This window comes from Lagopus leucura, unplaced genomic scaffold (genome assembly GCF_019238085.1).
Source record: "Lagopus leucura isolate 7727_CA_CO unplaced genomic scaffold, USGS_WTPT01 Super-Scaffold_100024, whole genome shotgun sequence".
NCBI lineage: Eukaryota > Metazoa > Chordata > Aves > Galliformes > Phasianidae > Lagopus > Lagopus leucura.
The window spans coordinates 9,182,930-9,199,081 of NW_024962276.1; the positions used below are offsets into that span (position 1 = coordinate 9,182,930).

Consider the following 16,152-nt stretch of genomic DNA (forward strand, 5'->3'; position numbering starts at 1 on the left):
CCTCGTGAGCCAAGATTCGTGGTTGCTGCACTGACGGTCCTTGCTTCCCTTGATTCGCCACTTCTGTAGTGGTGTCTGGGCTGTGGGGGTGGACTGAGGAAGTAATTGCCAAAAAACCCGACATTTCCGTATGGTTTTGCAAAGTTCTGTCCTTTTGCCAAGAGTAAACATGACATTACCTGAAAACGTGCAGACTGAGCGTGCCGTTTGCTCCTTTACAGACAACAGAGGAGTATAACGAAATGAGCCCTAGCAAAAGGCAGTTTAAACGCGTGTAACTAACCTGGTGCTCCGGCCCCTTCCTTTCTCCCGGTGCGCTGCCGCAGGCTTCCACGAGTACCGCACGGCCGCGATCCCGGAGCTCCCCGCTGCCGGGCGCGGTTGACCGCCGCCAGGGCGGTGTCACGGCGGGCTGCTGAAGGAGCGGCGCGGCCCTCAGCCCTCCCTCAGCGCTGCGCGCGGCGGCCCCGGCTCGGCCCGCCCGTCTGTCGGCGCAGCCGCCGCGAAGCGGAGCGGTCTCCCCGGCGGCGGCGGCAGGCAGGTGCGGTTCCGCCCCGACTCCCGGCGTCGCCGCCCGCGGGCGTGCCGAGCCGCCTGACGTCAGCGGGAGCCGCGGAAGATGGCCGCGGAGCCGCGCTCTGCGCGGCGGCCCCTCCGCGTCGGGCCGGGCGGTGCTGCGCCTTCGCCCCGCGGGCGCTCCCACAGCGGAGCCGGAGGACGGCTCTGAGCGCGGGGCTCGGTGCGGCGGGCGGCCCCGCTCCCCGCTCCGCCATGAGCTGCTCGGCGGACGCCGCGAAGGAGAAGCTGCTGTGGAACGTGAAGAAGGAGGTGAGGGCGGGCTGAGCCTCCACGCAGGACCCGCTGCCGCGCGGGGCCGCGTCGCGACGGTTCCTCGTGGGGCGGCTTCGGTCTGGTAACGGCAGCCGGAGCGCTCCGCGCGTTTAACGTGTTCGGCAGCGGGGCCGATAGTCCGCCCAGAGTAAATAGAACGAAGCTTTGGGCGGATTGGGTTGAAATCTGACTTCCCTTCGGGAGGGATCGGCTGAAGTGCGGGATTTGTTCCGCTGTTTGACGCTCCCGGTGCCGTTCGCGGGCGGAGCAGACGCGCCCCGCGGCGATGCATCGGCGCTCCGGAGAGAAGCGGAGGCACGGCGCTGCCGTGGGCGCTCCGGGCGGTCCGGCCGAGCTGAGCTCCGTCCCTCGGTCCGCCGTCCCCGAGCAGCGCTGGTAGCTGCGGTGGTAACAGCCGGGCTGCGCCGGGCATCCGTGTGGCGTTCCGGCAGTCACAGCTGCGTGCGGCTGTTCTTACATAAGAACGAGGCGAGAATGTAATGCTTGTCCCTCACAGCAGGACGAAGTTTTTCTAACGGCTTCTCCCACCTGCTGACAGCTGGGGAGATGGGCCGTGGCGGGGCGGTGCAGCCACAGGTGTGCTGCTTCGTGACGAACTGCGCCTTAAGCTGTGGCCTCTGGGACGCAGCAGAACGGGTTTTGGCGTGGGATTGAGTGCGCTTCTCTCACGGGTTGATGCTTATGTAGCCTGAGATGTGTTTTCTCACCGCAGCATTGTCCTGATGTGTGAAAGGGATTTTCGTGATCTCGGCCGGCTCGAGCAGAGCTGTGTGTGAAATGGTATCGGGAGGTGCCGAGAGGGAGACTCTTTTCACGCGGTCTGTTAACGCAGGCAGGAATTGAACACAAAGCTCTGCCACCCCAGCCGGCAGAGTTATGGAGAGGTTTTCAACCTCCTGTTTTTTCTGTCTGGTTTTTCCCACAGCTGTTTTTTGCCTGCCTTACTTCTGTTTTATTTGAAAGTTGAACTGCCCCGTGTATGTTCTCAAAGCTGCCATTCCAATTTTTAGTTCTCTGAAGCCGGGCTGCTCATCCTGTTGCATTATTTTCATGTTAGCTCAGTATCTAATGGAGTTCAAGTAAAATGTTATTTTTTTTTCTGTATAGTGTTTACCCTGATCCTATTAAGATTCGGTGAGTTTGCAAAATACAAAAGGGGAGCCTCTGAAGTCCCTTGGTGCAAAGTGTCTTTTTGTGTGTGTTTTTTATTCTCTTTCCCCACAGCAAAAACTGTTATATTGTTCCTTTGGGAAAACTTGATGCTTTTTGCTTTTCTCAAATGGACTTTTCATTCCCCACTGGTAAAGAATGTATTTTGTTGACTCTGATAGAAAGGAGGACATGTAATGTGTTTTGAAAATCTACTGGGATTTGTGCTGAGGCTGCTTATAAGTTCACATTTCAAACATCTCTCTCTGCAGGATAATCTGTTGTGATGAGCAGGCTCATAAAACAAGATTTCTCTAGCCATTTCCTTCTACCTTTTCAAATGCGAGCTTTTTGCCTTTTATGGATGTAAATACTCTTTCTAGCTGTGAAACAAACAGAATAACAATAACCTTAGCAGTTTTACCATAAAAAAAAAAAAAAAAAGTTCAGAGCACTTCAGAAATGCAGTTGCTCATCTTACAACTAAAATGCAATGAATTCTGAACAGAGATTGTTTAACTGCTTTCATTTACACCATCCAGTTCTTACAGAGTAACAAACATCAGTGCAGCAGAAGCAATCAATAAACGAGTGGTAGTTGCAGAAGCTGAAGAAGGCAAGGATGTAAGGATGTAGGAGATGAGGTTTTCTTCCTTGAGGAAAAAATGCACTGGGTGTGAACTGTGTTCCTGGTTATTGCAGTGCTTTGTGAGCACTGTTCTTTGCCTCTGACACTCTATTATACCTGTGGTGCATCTCCAGCATCCCATCATGATGCGCGGTGCAAAAAAGTGAAAATCAACAAAATTATAATGATATAACAACAACTGAAATAAAACCAAACATTTCTCAGCTTAATAAGTTGTATGTTGTGACCTAAGTTTGGTGTTTGCCTCTGAAAGCAGTGGCCAAAAGTCAGAGTAACCCGTTATAATGTGCAACGTCTGTTGAAGGAGCTTGTCTGCCTTAGTGTGTGGGCAGAGCTACCATCAGGATATTCTTTGCTCCTCAGGTGCAAGGATTTTTGCTTGGATGTCTTTTCCATTCTTAAGGTTGGTAAACTTGGTAAACGGTGCACGTGAACAGAATGTCTTTGGAGACTGTCACTGCGGTCTGCTAAAATAAAGCTTTCTGCAGTTCTCTGGATTTGTTGCCACTTATGGTTCATGAATGGAGGGATTGAAATAAAAGCAGTAAGTGCATCAGCTTCTTTGTGATTGCACAACCTGGCAAGAGTATAAGGCTGACTGTTTGGGTATGCAGTGTGCTGACCTTACAGAGGAGGCATGGGATGGAAGGAGACTGTGGCATCTGGGGCGAACCTCTTTCCCTTGGAGCCACCTGAGAGGTTTTCTCTCCAGGTGCTGTTCTGTTCATGCTGCTGCCTCCTCTCTTGCAGCAAATCCAGCACACAACAGACCAGAAGTTCTAACAGATTTCTCACCTGTGCAGGTGGATGAGTGAAGGGAGGAGGGGATGCTTGTGTTTATTTTAATGAGAATAGGTTGCACTTGATAAGGTGGATGCCTTTATGGGCTCAGAAAGCTTCACTGACAAGTGTCTTCCCAGAAGAGACTTCAGAGCCGCAACAGCGTAATTCCCTACAAAGAGAATGATGCAGAATTGAAGGGGAAGGCAAAGAGCTTGTGTTCCACTTGATCAGAGTTTGACTGAACTCCTTGCCTAGGGCATCCCTGAATTGTGTGGCATTGAGCAATGACGTACAACTGAAGAACAGCTCATTCCAGCTTTTGAATCTTCTGACAGTGCCCTGAAAATGTGTTTTAATAACATGCAGTAATTCTCCTGAAAATTTGCAAAGCTTTGCTCTGTATTTGGTGGCAGCTGGGAACAGACGTTAATTGTTCAGTAGGTCTGTACTGCTTTGTTGGGGGTCTTAGATTTAAGACCCAACAATGGGCTGACCACATGGCGCTGCTGCACAAATGTAGTGTTGATTTATTGCATTCATAACCTTGTTCTTTCTAATTGTGGCTGCAGTTTTTTGTTTTTCTTTCTTCCTGAGTCCACACAGTGGAGTCTACATCAGCTACCGAGCTAATAAACACTAATGTGCAGGGAATGCCTGGGAAGTGTGTGACAGCAGGAACTGCCTTGAAGCTCCTAAGCTCTAACTCCTATTAAATTACTCATCTTCCTCCCTGTAGTCAGAGTCAGGATTCCAGTTACTGTTCTTTGGGGAGCTGGGACTGAAATCTTAGCTGCAGTCTTAAGGAATTAATGGTGCCTAAATTCAAGTCTATAAACTTCAGTCACATGTGCGTGACTTATCCTGGAGCTGCGCTCTGGTGCTCCCTCTTCTAGCCACCTTAATGCTAGTGGCTCTTGGGTACTTTTCCCCTGCAGCAAATTGAGCCATTCACTTAGTAGCTTAAATATGTTTGGGCTCTAAAGAGGATGTCACGTGTTGAAACGTCCATACAGCGAGCAACGGGGCTGGGGCTTTGTGCAGCTGCTCGTAGGGTCAGGGGGTGTGGAAGTGGGTATGGGCCTCAGGCTGTCAGTTGGAAGAAGGTGCATGTGATGGCTCCACAAATGGTCTCACTGGAGGAATAATTACTCCAAACTGAAGAGAGCGCCTTTGTAGGCAGCTGCCACCTCAAATACACAGCCCAGATGCTGCCCAAGCAATGCATCTGCAGCTCCTCTGGGCTCAGGCACTAAGAAGGAAGAATTGCAACCTTTGGACCTATCAGCACTACAAAGGAGCGGTAACCCAGCTAGCTTTAAACTGGTTATCTCAGGTACCAGGTGCTGCTTAATGAGTGCTCAGTGCAGACCTGCTGAGAAGCAGGAGTTGAGGTCTCCTAGGCATGGAAATGCAGCCCTGCGGCAGGCTGGTGGTGCCCATTGCTGTGCCACTTGCACTAGCACTCAGTCAAACTGAGCTGATACACAGGCAGTATGCTGAGTCTGTTGATGGAGTTGCCCGTGGGGACAGGTGGTTACCTGCTAGATAATTCACTATTTGATGGACTCCAGGGCTTGCTTAGGATGCATGTCTTTGCAGCTCAGGGGTTCCTTGTGTTTAAAAAAGAGCAAAATACTCCATGTGGGGGGAAAAAAACATGCAGGAATACATGATCTTGATTTAGTGAGCAGAAGTAACGTATGCAGAAAGGCCAGGGATGCACTGTGTAGAAAGCTTGCTAGCTGACTAGCTGACTTCTGCTGAAGAAGTTCTCCAGAGGGCTCTCTGAGTGCTCTGAAATAATTCAGCCTTTTAGAGAGGCCTGCTGCAGATAGACTCAGCTGTGTTCTCCCTGTGGTTTACCCCATCCTATAAAAAGGTGTTTCATTTTGTTCTTCCTTTCCCTTCTTGCATCCTTTTACCATTTCCTCTAAGCAGAGAGTAACTTTCATGAGTGATTCATCTTCTAGCGATGGGGAAATGCCAAGCAAAGGTTGAAAAGAGCTGAAACTCCCAAGTGCTGTCCTTGTTTGTGTTGGGATTTTAAAATCACTTCTTTTTACTTCTTTCTTGTAGGTGAAGCAGATCATGGAAGAAGCAGTCACCAGGAAATTCGTACATGAAGACAGCAGTCATATCATCGCCTTATGTGGTAAATGGCTCACAAAAAAATTAATGCTGCATACTCTTACTTTGTAGGGATTTGTTTATTCTGCTGTGAGAGGAAAATACTGGGATTTCAGTATCAGAAAAACATGGAATGCTGGCTTATGCTGCCATTTGTTTGTATTTGTTACATCCATTGGTACATTATGGATAATAAAGCAAGTTATTTAAATAGCATTATCCAAAACAAATACCAAGCCAAAACAAGGTGATTTTCTAGGAAGCATTAATAGTTTAAAAGTATATATTAAGAGATAAGTGACTGTTAAGCTGCAACCCGGAGAATAACTGGCAAAAGTTGAAGTTTCCAGTCATAGGTTAAATTCTGGCAGCTATCTTCCAGGTTAAAGCAGTTTGTTCTGTAAACTCTATCAATGTATTTGTAGAATAAAATGTCTCATTCCGAATGAAGCTGACAAAATTCAGCCCAAAAAGTCATTGAAAAAGCTGTATTTTGGAACTTGTGTTACCAAGAGTTAACAAGAAAATAAAACTCCTTTGGAGGTAATACCACAGAGTGCATCAAAGCCAGCTGATGTTTCAGAACTCTCAAGATCAAAGTCTGAATAAATTATGGAGTTTGACTGTTGTTTGCCTGGCCTTTGTAGGCTGATGTGAATGTGTGTCATGATGCAGAGTGAAGCAGACCCTGTGAGCACTGGTGGATGAAGAACGGTCCGTTTGCAGGAGCCTCAGTAGGGGGCAGCCCGTGAGAGTTTGTACCAAATGCTCCTATGGAGGCACAGCCTCTTCGTTCATGTGCTTGAAAAGGAGCTTTTAAATATTGATTCTGTGATCCAGCCATCATTTGCTGGGGCCAGTAAGAATTTAGCACTATTTGTCAGACCTCGGTGTGTGGAAAATATCACAGCAAGGTATGAGTGAGAATTAAAGCTGCATACAATTGTAAAGGCGTGTTGGTCTGTGAACTCCTGGCTGCTTTCTTGTCATGCTTCAAATTGAAGATTTCATTCAGAGCAGTGCTTGAGAATGACTGGAGAATAGCCGTCATCTAAGCAGAGAGGTTAAGAAGCATTGAATTTGCTTTTGAAGATAAGTGTGATAAGTGTAAGGCTGTTTAGAGAAACAAGTATTAGCACGTGTTCACAAAATTCTGAGAATAGTAGCCTGCACTGAGTTCTGCATTTATGTTGTCATTATGTTCAGTATTCCCCTTTACTCTGCTGTGTTCTTACACAGAGGAAAGAGTAAATCAGGAAAATGGTCTGAGATTGGAGCGAGTGAAGAAATTTTCATTGTGTCCTTGCTGCAGACTGCCTGCTGAATCTGGATTGTTCTGAGTGAGTGTCAGTCCTCTGCCTTTGGGCTGCGTTGTTGATGTTAGGGCCAGTGGGGCAGCAGCTGTTTCTGCTTGGATCTGTTCATTAGGAATACTGTAAAATCATCTTAATAAGTATCTCTTCCTCCTCCTGTGACTTTGTTTGGGTTTGTGCTGAGAATTTGGCAGGGTCTGAAGAACTGATAACAATCTGTGTCTTATTACTACTCAGCAATCTTACCTATCCTAAGGAGATATTCTAAGCTGCATAGAGGTCGCTCCTTCGAACGCAGGACTTAATTATCTCTAAAACAGATCTAGGTGAAGCTGAAACTTCCACTATCACATCAACTAATTGAATGAAGAAGCTGTTTCCAGCCAATTTGGCAGCAGATTAACTGCTCCTGGCTGGGGTTCTCTTGTGCGTGCAGTTCTCTGTCCTCTCCAATTTCTGTTTCGTGTGCTTTCAAGTTTTTTCCTTCTGTTTAAATTTAGATTGGCTCAGTATATGAGTCATTTTCAGTGAGTCTTCCTCATAAATATAGAGTTCTTGTGAATCATTTTACTCTCTGCAAGGCTGAGCTTAGCAAGAGTCTGTTAAATACATGCTAGTTGATTTTTGATGCCTGCTTGCACTAAAAAGTAAAAATTTCCTAGCTCTCTTAGATGCTAAATGGCTAAGGTACTGCTCGGTCTTAAGTAGTATCTGCTGCTTTTCCCATGATCTTAAATGTGTGTTTGTTACAATACATGGGGGTTTTAGTCCTTCTGTAGCAGATATGCCTTAATCTGACAAGGTCAGCTGGGGAACAGATGACCTTGCACAGATTTTAATTTCCAGATCTTCTTTAATACATTTGGAGGCTGGGGCTCAGCCTGTGTCACTGGCAGAGTGAGCTAAGTGGGTAGTTTATTGCTCAGCTACTTGAGATATTCCTCTGTTACAGCAACCACTTGTATTTTGGCAAGGGGAAACCAACTGAGCTGCTGAGTAACCAACAGCCATATGTGATTTACAGCATAGGTGGAGATTTACGCAGACAGGTTTTGAGAGCCTTGCTCAAGCAGAATTCCCAATACCTATCAGAAGGGGAAAATGAACACAGCGTCAGGATTTTAGGTAGTGGTTCTGTGGATAAGTGCATATTGAAATGGGCTTTGCAGGTGCTAGAACCAAGTGGAGCCTGCTTATGGATGGAATAATGAAGTGCTGTTATGTCCAAGTGTTGTCAAGCCTGTTTCTTCTTAGTGATCTGGGGCTGAAATACTTGGTTAGAAATTGTGCATAAGCCTATGCATGAGACTTAACCAAACTTTGGAACCAGGAGAATGTGAATGGGTTCTTTGCAGGAAGGAGCCTGCTCCCTTTGGAGAAAGTTGCTGTGGAAGTTCTTGCCTGTTGCTGTGCATTCGTATTTTGCTGAAGCTGTCAGCGACTGCCCTGTGTGAGAGAACAAAGCAGTACTTGCACTTTCCATCTCCCCATTTCCCCAGTTTACTCTATTTGTTAACAAGGACAGTGGGTTGCTCTAGGGTGGATTTCACCCATGCGGTGTTAATCAGGAGTATAATGAAAAGTATAATGAAATGATGCAGGCTGTGTTTAAATTTTTACATCTTTAGTGGACAGGCATTTCTGTTAGGATGTGGATGTTTTCAGCCCAGGTTATCTTGTGCCGTTGCCTTAGTAACAGTGGCTGACATCATGTTACAAACGGACCGTGCCTTGTGTGTTCCTTGAGTGCTGTCCTCCTGCATCCTGCCTACCACCGAGCTCCCCTGCAGGTTCTGGGGGTGGTGGTGTTATCACCAGAAATACCTGTCCTTCCCAGCTTTTATGCTTCTGAGGAAAAAGGGAAGAAAAAGGAAGTTTTTCTTGTGAATATCTCTGTAGTTATCTGATGTGTTTTTACCAGCAATCAGCAAGCAGGGCTTTCTGGTTCAGCACGTTGCATTTCCTATGCTTGTCCATCAGCTGCATGAAGCTTCAAGTCTCGTTGTGTGTGGTTGCCCATCTTTGGGTCTGACAGTAATGCGATGCTGTAAGCAAAGAAATTAAAGTCTGTTTAAATCAACTTAACACAGCAAGCATAATGCCTTGATTGTGACCAAATCCAAAGACAGGCTCACCTGAATGTTGTTCTTGCAGTTGTCAAGGGTGTGTAGCTCATGTCTGGATCTCTCAGGACTGGTTTCTTCCATGAGGTCTCTTATGCCGTGTCCAGTCCAGATATGGTGTGGCTGCTCTAGGGAAATGCCAGGTCTGCCTGAGCAGTGAGGTGGGGGTGACAGCCAGCAGCATTGCAGCTACATCACCTACTCGGCTAGTCATTAAGGGGAGATTTATTTCCCTGTTCTCTGCTCCATTATCATTGTGTTTGTTTAATGCACTTCATGTTTTGCTTGCATACTGCATTTGCAGAGCTGTAATAACTTCCCTGGTTGCTCAAACACTGTGCTACATTCGTATGTGTTATTCGCTGAAGGAGGAAAAGAAAATGATGTGTGTGGGGAGCCTTCTACTGGAAAAGGAACTTAAAGCACTCCGTGAACATGGTGCACATTTGGTGCCTTATGAATGGGGTATGTAGCCAGAAATTATATTGCTTCTGTAATAATAGTAATTAAATGTAGCAGATGTGCCTTGCTTTTAAAGGTAAATTGATAAATATTCCAGCTGGAAACAAACTTTTCCCAGACAATATTTTCCTCAGTGAAGTTAGCAGTGAATTTTCTGCTTGTCAAAACTGTCAGTGGAAGACCAGGAAGCATTTGAGCATGAGTGTGGCTGGTGACTCGAGGCCACGTATCTGGGGAGCTTCAGGGACAAGTAATGTCGGAGTGCAGGAGTGCCTGGTGGTGCTAGTTAGGAATCCAGGCTGCTGTCGTATGAAAGGGATAACAGCAAAAATGAGGTTAGTTGTGGGATTGTTTTCTTCATTAGTTTTATGATGACTTGTTATCCCATTTTGCACAAAGCTAATTGTGTTTGAAAGAGAATATGTAATTAGGAACTAATGACTATTGTGATGTTGGAGCTTGTGTTCTGTTTTTTCTCATTCAAGACTTGAAATCTGAGCAGTAGTCAGAGTCACCAAAAGCCATGACTGCCAGCCCCAAGCAATGAAAAATCACGAGTCAGAAATATTTTCCTTCATGGCTCTAAATTACAAGACTGGATTACAGTTCATGACAGGAAAATAAAATCAACTGAGGAATAGAAATAGATTTCATATCCTGAGATTTTTATCCAGTGACACTTCAAGATGGTAAAGCTATCGGAAGAGTATCAAATATCCAGAGACATGTAGTAAAATCTTGGAAGGTGGCAATGTGTGAAACTCTTGTTTGTTTTTAAGATGCACAGCAAGCTGTTCCCAGGCAGTTCAGCTGGAGTCACACATTTGTAGTTGTTCTGGAAATTAGCCCTATTGGGAGCAGATGCTCTTGCTTACACCTGCTTTTGTAGGAAAGTACCTAGAAGCTTCTGAATAGCACAGAAAAGTAAGAAATCTATTGTCACTCCTTTTTTTTCTTAGTTTGCAGAAGTGTATTTTACATAGAAACAGGTGTAAATAACCATTGTCCAAACAGATGTTTTATTGTTTTAATTATTTTGGCATGAACACTTTTAAAACGCAGTTAATCATTTATGTAAATGCAGGTCTGTTGTAATAATAATAATAATAATAATAATAATAATAATAAATAGTAATAAAAATTGAGTCTGTGTTCCTATCCCTATTTGGAAACAAATGGAACATTTTAAGTGATGAGTAATACCTTGAAAGTAGTTTACAGAGATTCCACATCATTTCAGAAACACATTAGCCCTAAGAGAGACTATCGTAATTGAGGGGAGGCAAATATTTTTTCACACAAATTTAAAAGCTTTTTGATTGTGCCCCAAAGTTGACCACTTTTAAGTAATGAGCAGAGTGTTAGAAGGAGGAGAAATAGAAGAGTGAATATTAGCTTTGCTGTGAAATCAGATTTTGAACTGCACGTGCTTTTAGAAGTGAAATACAATTTCTCATGCTTTTTAGAGCACTCTGCTAAATGCGTTATGTTAGCTCTGGGCTATCAAATTAGAGTGCATCCAGTTATTTAGAGGAACCTCAGTTATTTTGATTCACCATAACAGTGTTTAATGGAAACACTTCCATTTTCTGAAGGGTCCTTGAAGCTTAGTGGTAAAGATTTTAAAGAGATGTGCCCACTGACTTCCATCCCTGATGTGTCCCAGCCAGGCCTGTCTTTAGAACTGAGGACTGTCCGTTTAGATACCTTTTTATTCCCACGCCACCTTCTGCAGGGACTTACTGTGAAAGTGATGTCTATGTTCTGTTTGTGTGGTAGAGCAAAATGCAGGTAGTGGGTGTCTATGTCAACTTAACTGTTAAAATGCACCGCCTTAGGTGCTGAGTTCCAGCTAGCTGCTGCTTTTGCTGTGCTTCCAGGGAGGAAATGAAATAATTACCAGTATTGAAGAAACATCACCAGCAGCCAGGGCAGGTTACTAGGTAACCTGTGAGCTCTTTAATTCCAGAGGTTTATGTGCTTAACCTTCAAAATTATTGCAACCCTCAAAGGAAACAATTGCAGGTATTCTTACATCATTCATAACCCATACTATGATGTTTAAATCACAGCAGCAGATGGCTGAGGAAAATGTTACTTTCAAATGGCCCACTTGCTTTTGGTGCTTTTTTTTTTTTTTTTTCTGGTGTCTAAGGGAATCTTTCAATCTCAGTTGCAGTGATTGCTGCAGACTTGGGTTTTGATGACTGATGTATTGAAGATCAGGTGAGGGAGGAGGGAGTTGGAGTTTGGCTGTAGCATGGCTCTTTCTTTGTTATCTTTGTCTGCTGCCCCACGAGCCTGAGTGGATTTGTCCTGTGAAGTCTGGACAGTCTGTGATCCTTGGTGTTTGAAGATAGGATGTTAAATGGGGGTTGAGACCTAAGCACACTCTTGATATTCTGTTTTTCTCTCTTGTATAAAATGCCCAAAGCAGCACTCTTTAGACAGAGGAGCGTATTGGGATACATCCTCTACAGTCATTTACTTCCTGGGAAGAGTGCAGGTACAGAGTGCTTCTCGATGACATGGCATGCTGTAACTTGGTGATAAGTTTCGTTTCAAACTGGGCAGATCTGTGGTTACGTGGGTGCAGCAAGAGCATCTTACTGCTTCTTTGTCATCCTCCTCCTCTTACTTGTTCTTATTTTCTTCAAGCCTCGTAAATCCTATTGCCTGTGCACAGTTTCCATGAAAACAAGGTATTTAACTAAGGAAAGTCTCACTTAAATAAATCCTGTAAATAATCCTTCCACAGGCCTTCTTTTCTCTGCTTGCCACACTTCCAAACTCATCACTGGAGCTCTTTTATTTCATAGTCTGTTAATTCTTGTCAAGATCTTAATAAAGGGGGAAAAAAAGGAAGCTGTTCATCTGACACTGCAAGGCATCCTTGTTGAAATCATAAAAAGGTGACATTCTTTAAAACTTGTTGGAGACGGATTATTTTTTCTGTAAATCAGTAATATATCTGCACTTAATTAAATTCAGTGGTGGATACTGCAGGGGATGTTCCTTATAATTGGCTGGAGTTGATGAACTTCTAGATGGCTGCTGTCACTGAATGATGTAAGAGAATTATCTGAGCTGTGTAGATTTTCTTCCAAGCAGTGCTGCTCCTCCAGTGCGCCCATAATGGGGTCTGTGTTTCTCTTTTTTGTGCATGTATTGTAGCTGTGGTGCCAGTAGGGAGCACAGGCTTTCTGAGCATAGCATAGTTTTTACCTGTGTGCATGTGAACATAAATAAAGGCAAACGTATGTGTGTACAGGCTGCACTAAGTGGAGCTTAAGGGATGTAATTGAGGTAGTTGTGTGATGTCTGCTGCAGAATCTGGGCACATCTGTGGATCTGTTGGCAAGGCTGCAATTACTTTGTGCAAATAATGTTGGCTGAAGAGTTCATCATGTTCATCAGTAACTGGTGTAGACCAAGGCCTTCTCTTCCAAAAAAGATATCTGACCTGGATTTCAAAACTGAAAGATATGGAGAATCCCCCTTTTCTGTGGATGTTTGTTCAGCATTCCTGCAGATAAAAATACGCACCTTACTTCTAGGATGAGATAATCTCTTTTTAGTTTCCAGACTGCAGTTTGCTTTCAGGCAGAAGTGGCTCCTCAAATAGTTCGTATTTCCCTCTGCAGAGACATCTGAGTGTCACTGTTGTCTTTAAAAAGATTCTGAAGCTTGAAATGATTTTTTGCATGTTCATCAGTTTCTGCTGAAGATTCCTTTCTGTCTGAGCTTGGTTGTGTGTGTGTGTGCAGGAGAGTGTGGCTGTGCGTGATGCTGAGGAGGTGCCATGAGATGAGTGCCTGCCTCTGGGCATGCAGTAAGCAAAAAGGCCTGCATGCATCTTCCAGGCTGCTGACCTCTTTACCTAATGTGCTGTGAAGCTCTTGTGCAGCTTGCTGTGTCAGAGGGCTGCTCTGAGGAGGTGACATCTGTCCTGTCCCATGTGTTGGAATAGGAACGCATCTGTTGAAAGATGTACTCCCTTCCTTGAATGCTTCTCAGTTTAGCTGGATATAAGCCACTGTGTGTCTGAAACTTATTCAGATTAAGTCAGGTGTGAATTTCAAGTCAATTGGCAGTTGTGGAGTAATGCTCTTGTATAAAGGAGCCCTAAGTGAAAAGCTGTAGAAAGCAAGTACTGCTGGCTTCAATCTGGTGGTGGAAGGAGGTGATGTGCAGGTGAGACACGTTGTGGCTGGGACTGAAACCTAAACCTGGACCTCAGGGTGCTTTGCACATAAAACTGGATGTGGTGCATTAATCTCATCCGGTGGTACACATAGCGTGAGGCAATCCAGGAGCTAACTCCAGCATGTCTGCCCTTGCAGATAACTGCTCTGCGTGTATTACAGTCAGTTGGGTTCTGATGCTATGCCAAGTCCTTGTGATGAGAAATGTCACAGTGGAATAATTAAATACTGGAGCTTCAGGGGCAGTCACTGTGGAAATTGCCCTCCATGGCAGCTGCAACATTTATTAGTAATTAAAGCTGTGCCTGCTATGCTTTTCACTAAATTTGCTTCATCAATATTTTATTGTTCTAAAGAAATAACAACAAAAAAAAAATACAGTGAAGGTGGGAAGAGAGCCTGTTTCCTAAGCAACAGCAGTGCACTTGTTTGCAGTTATTTTTAAAGGCAGGTTGCTTCATTTAAGATCTGGTATCAGTTATTACTGCATTGCTTTAAGCATCTGGAAAGCTGCCTTTTTTTCATTTTCTTTATTTCTAATTGAAAGGCTGAGCAAAACAGCAGCTGAGTTAGGATTCTTTGTGGTGATTGTAAGACAGGATCTTGGGCTGTGCTGTGAAGAGCATCCCCTGGTATCATCACTGTTGTTCCCATCCCACTCTGCCTGGCCTTGCACAACCCTGTGTGCAACCAAATGGTGCTCGCCCCCGCTCCTGCTTCTCTTTCAAATGCACAGATGCTCCCTCTTCCTCTAAGTAGGAACAGCCGTGCTTGCAGAGATGTCATCAACTCTGGGCTCCCACTTGTAAGACTGCAGGCAAACAGGCATTGCCTCTGCCACCTACAGATGTCCTTTGATTGCAGCAGATGTTTGCCAATTTGAGCTGACTACTGAGAGGTCAGGCAGGGATGTGCCTGTGTCTCCTGGCCCTTCTTTCATGGAATGGTGCTCTCTTTGGCTTTTGCACATGATATGGGTGAAAAAGCAAGGTAGTTCTGAGGCAGTGGCCTTCTCTGAGTATTTGGTTGTTGCTTCTCTTGGACTAGTGCTCCTTTGGGATCAGCCTCAGCCCTCCTGCAAGCAGCAGTAAGTGGTGCCAGGACAGTTATTGCACAGTAGTTTGGGGCCAGCTGTGGTAGTGCCCTAATTATGGAGAAGTTATTGGTGTTCCCTACTTTGGGATGTGATTTGTGTCCCAGTATGCATTTATACAGTGCTTGATGCAGTGAGACCTTAGAGAAATAGCGAAAGTAAAAACCACTTTTAGAAAATGTAGGATATTCTGTTCTTCCAACTGTTGGTGCAGTTTGAAGTGAAACTGGAGGGTAATAACCAATGGAGGGATCACAGGAGAAGGTGAATCCCCATTTCTTCAGATAGATAGTATTAAAGTGTACAAATACCTTGTACCACTCAGTGAGGTTTTATTTGGACTGCAGTGATTTGGAAGCAGCATAGATAGGTCATTATTTCCTTTGTGTACTTTCTAGTTCAATAGAAACTTTGTCTATTTGTCCTGGGGATAAAGGAGGTGTGGATTTGAATAGCAGAAGCATTGATACTGAAGGTATCAGTTGAGTACTGTGAATGTTTGAATGCTTTTATTTATTGAGAGAGTCCAGCAACAAAACAAGAGAAAAAAACCCAACAAGTCCTTCATTACCAGTAAGTACATGAGACATGCTATTTCATTTACACAAGCTGCCCTGCTTGCCATGAGCTTGCAGATCTCCTGGGTTCCCCGCTCGCTGGAGGATGGCTGCATGTGTGTGGGGTTTTCCTGTGTTTGAGTTGTCCCTGTTGTTCAGCTGTTGAAGCTGATCACAGCACAGTGCATCACAATCCTCTGGATTTGACATGCCTAGCAGCAGCATTTATGTGACATGTCTCACATTAGACAGTGCTGAGGTAGTACCCATCTCTTGTACTTGCAGATGAAACTGAAGATTCTGTTGAGTCTTTCCCATGTAGGTGATGCAGCGAGGGAATATGTGAAATTTGTTCTGAAGAATTTTCAGTTTAATTAAATTTAGCAAGGGCTAAGATGGAGGAGTAGAGAGTATGTTGATTTCTGTTTTACCGAGAATCAATTCAGGGTGCATAGTTAGAAGATTTGATTTTGCTAAATCAAGTTACTTGGATCCTGATTTATTAAAAAAAAAAAATGAGATGAACAATCTAAAGCCACATGAGCAATCTGAGCCATCAATATTTAATTCTACTGGCTGTTCCACTGGGAAATTAGGGATTTTCATGGAAAGTTTACCTTTTGTCAGATTTTATCCAGTACTGCTTAGCTTAAAGACATATCTGCCTTCCCAGTTGAAAGCAGAATAGTTGTTATCCCACAACATGTTTCCCATTTCTTTTCTAGTTCTGTTTTCTACACTTGAAAAGCAAATGGCTATATTTTCAGAACACACACTAGGTTAATTTCTGTAATAAAGATATGTTAGTGGGAAGCCAATTAGAGATTTCTGTTTTCCAG

The 16,152-nt window shown here is 44.5% G+C and overlaps 1 protein-coding gene across 5 annotated transcripts in view; it reads left to right on the plus strand.

Moving 5' to 3' along the window:
- Positions 1-744: 744 nt before the first annotated feature.
- The window catches only part of SGSM2 (small G protein signaling modulator 2), a 43,443-nt gene continuing 28,035 nt past the window's right edge, over positions 745-16,152 (plus strand). For all 5 annotated transcript variants that reach the window (XM_042879706.1, XM_042879708.1, XM_042879709.1 and 2 more), the window contains exons 1-2: positions 745-828; positions 5,510-5,585. In XM_042879706.1, the coding sequence (XP_042735640.1) occupies positions 772-828; positions 5,510-5,585 (133 nt within the window). In that variant the 5' untranslated portion in view covers positions 745-771. The remainder of the gene's footprint in view (positions 829-5,509; positions 5,586-16,152) is intronic.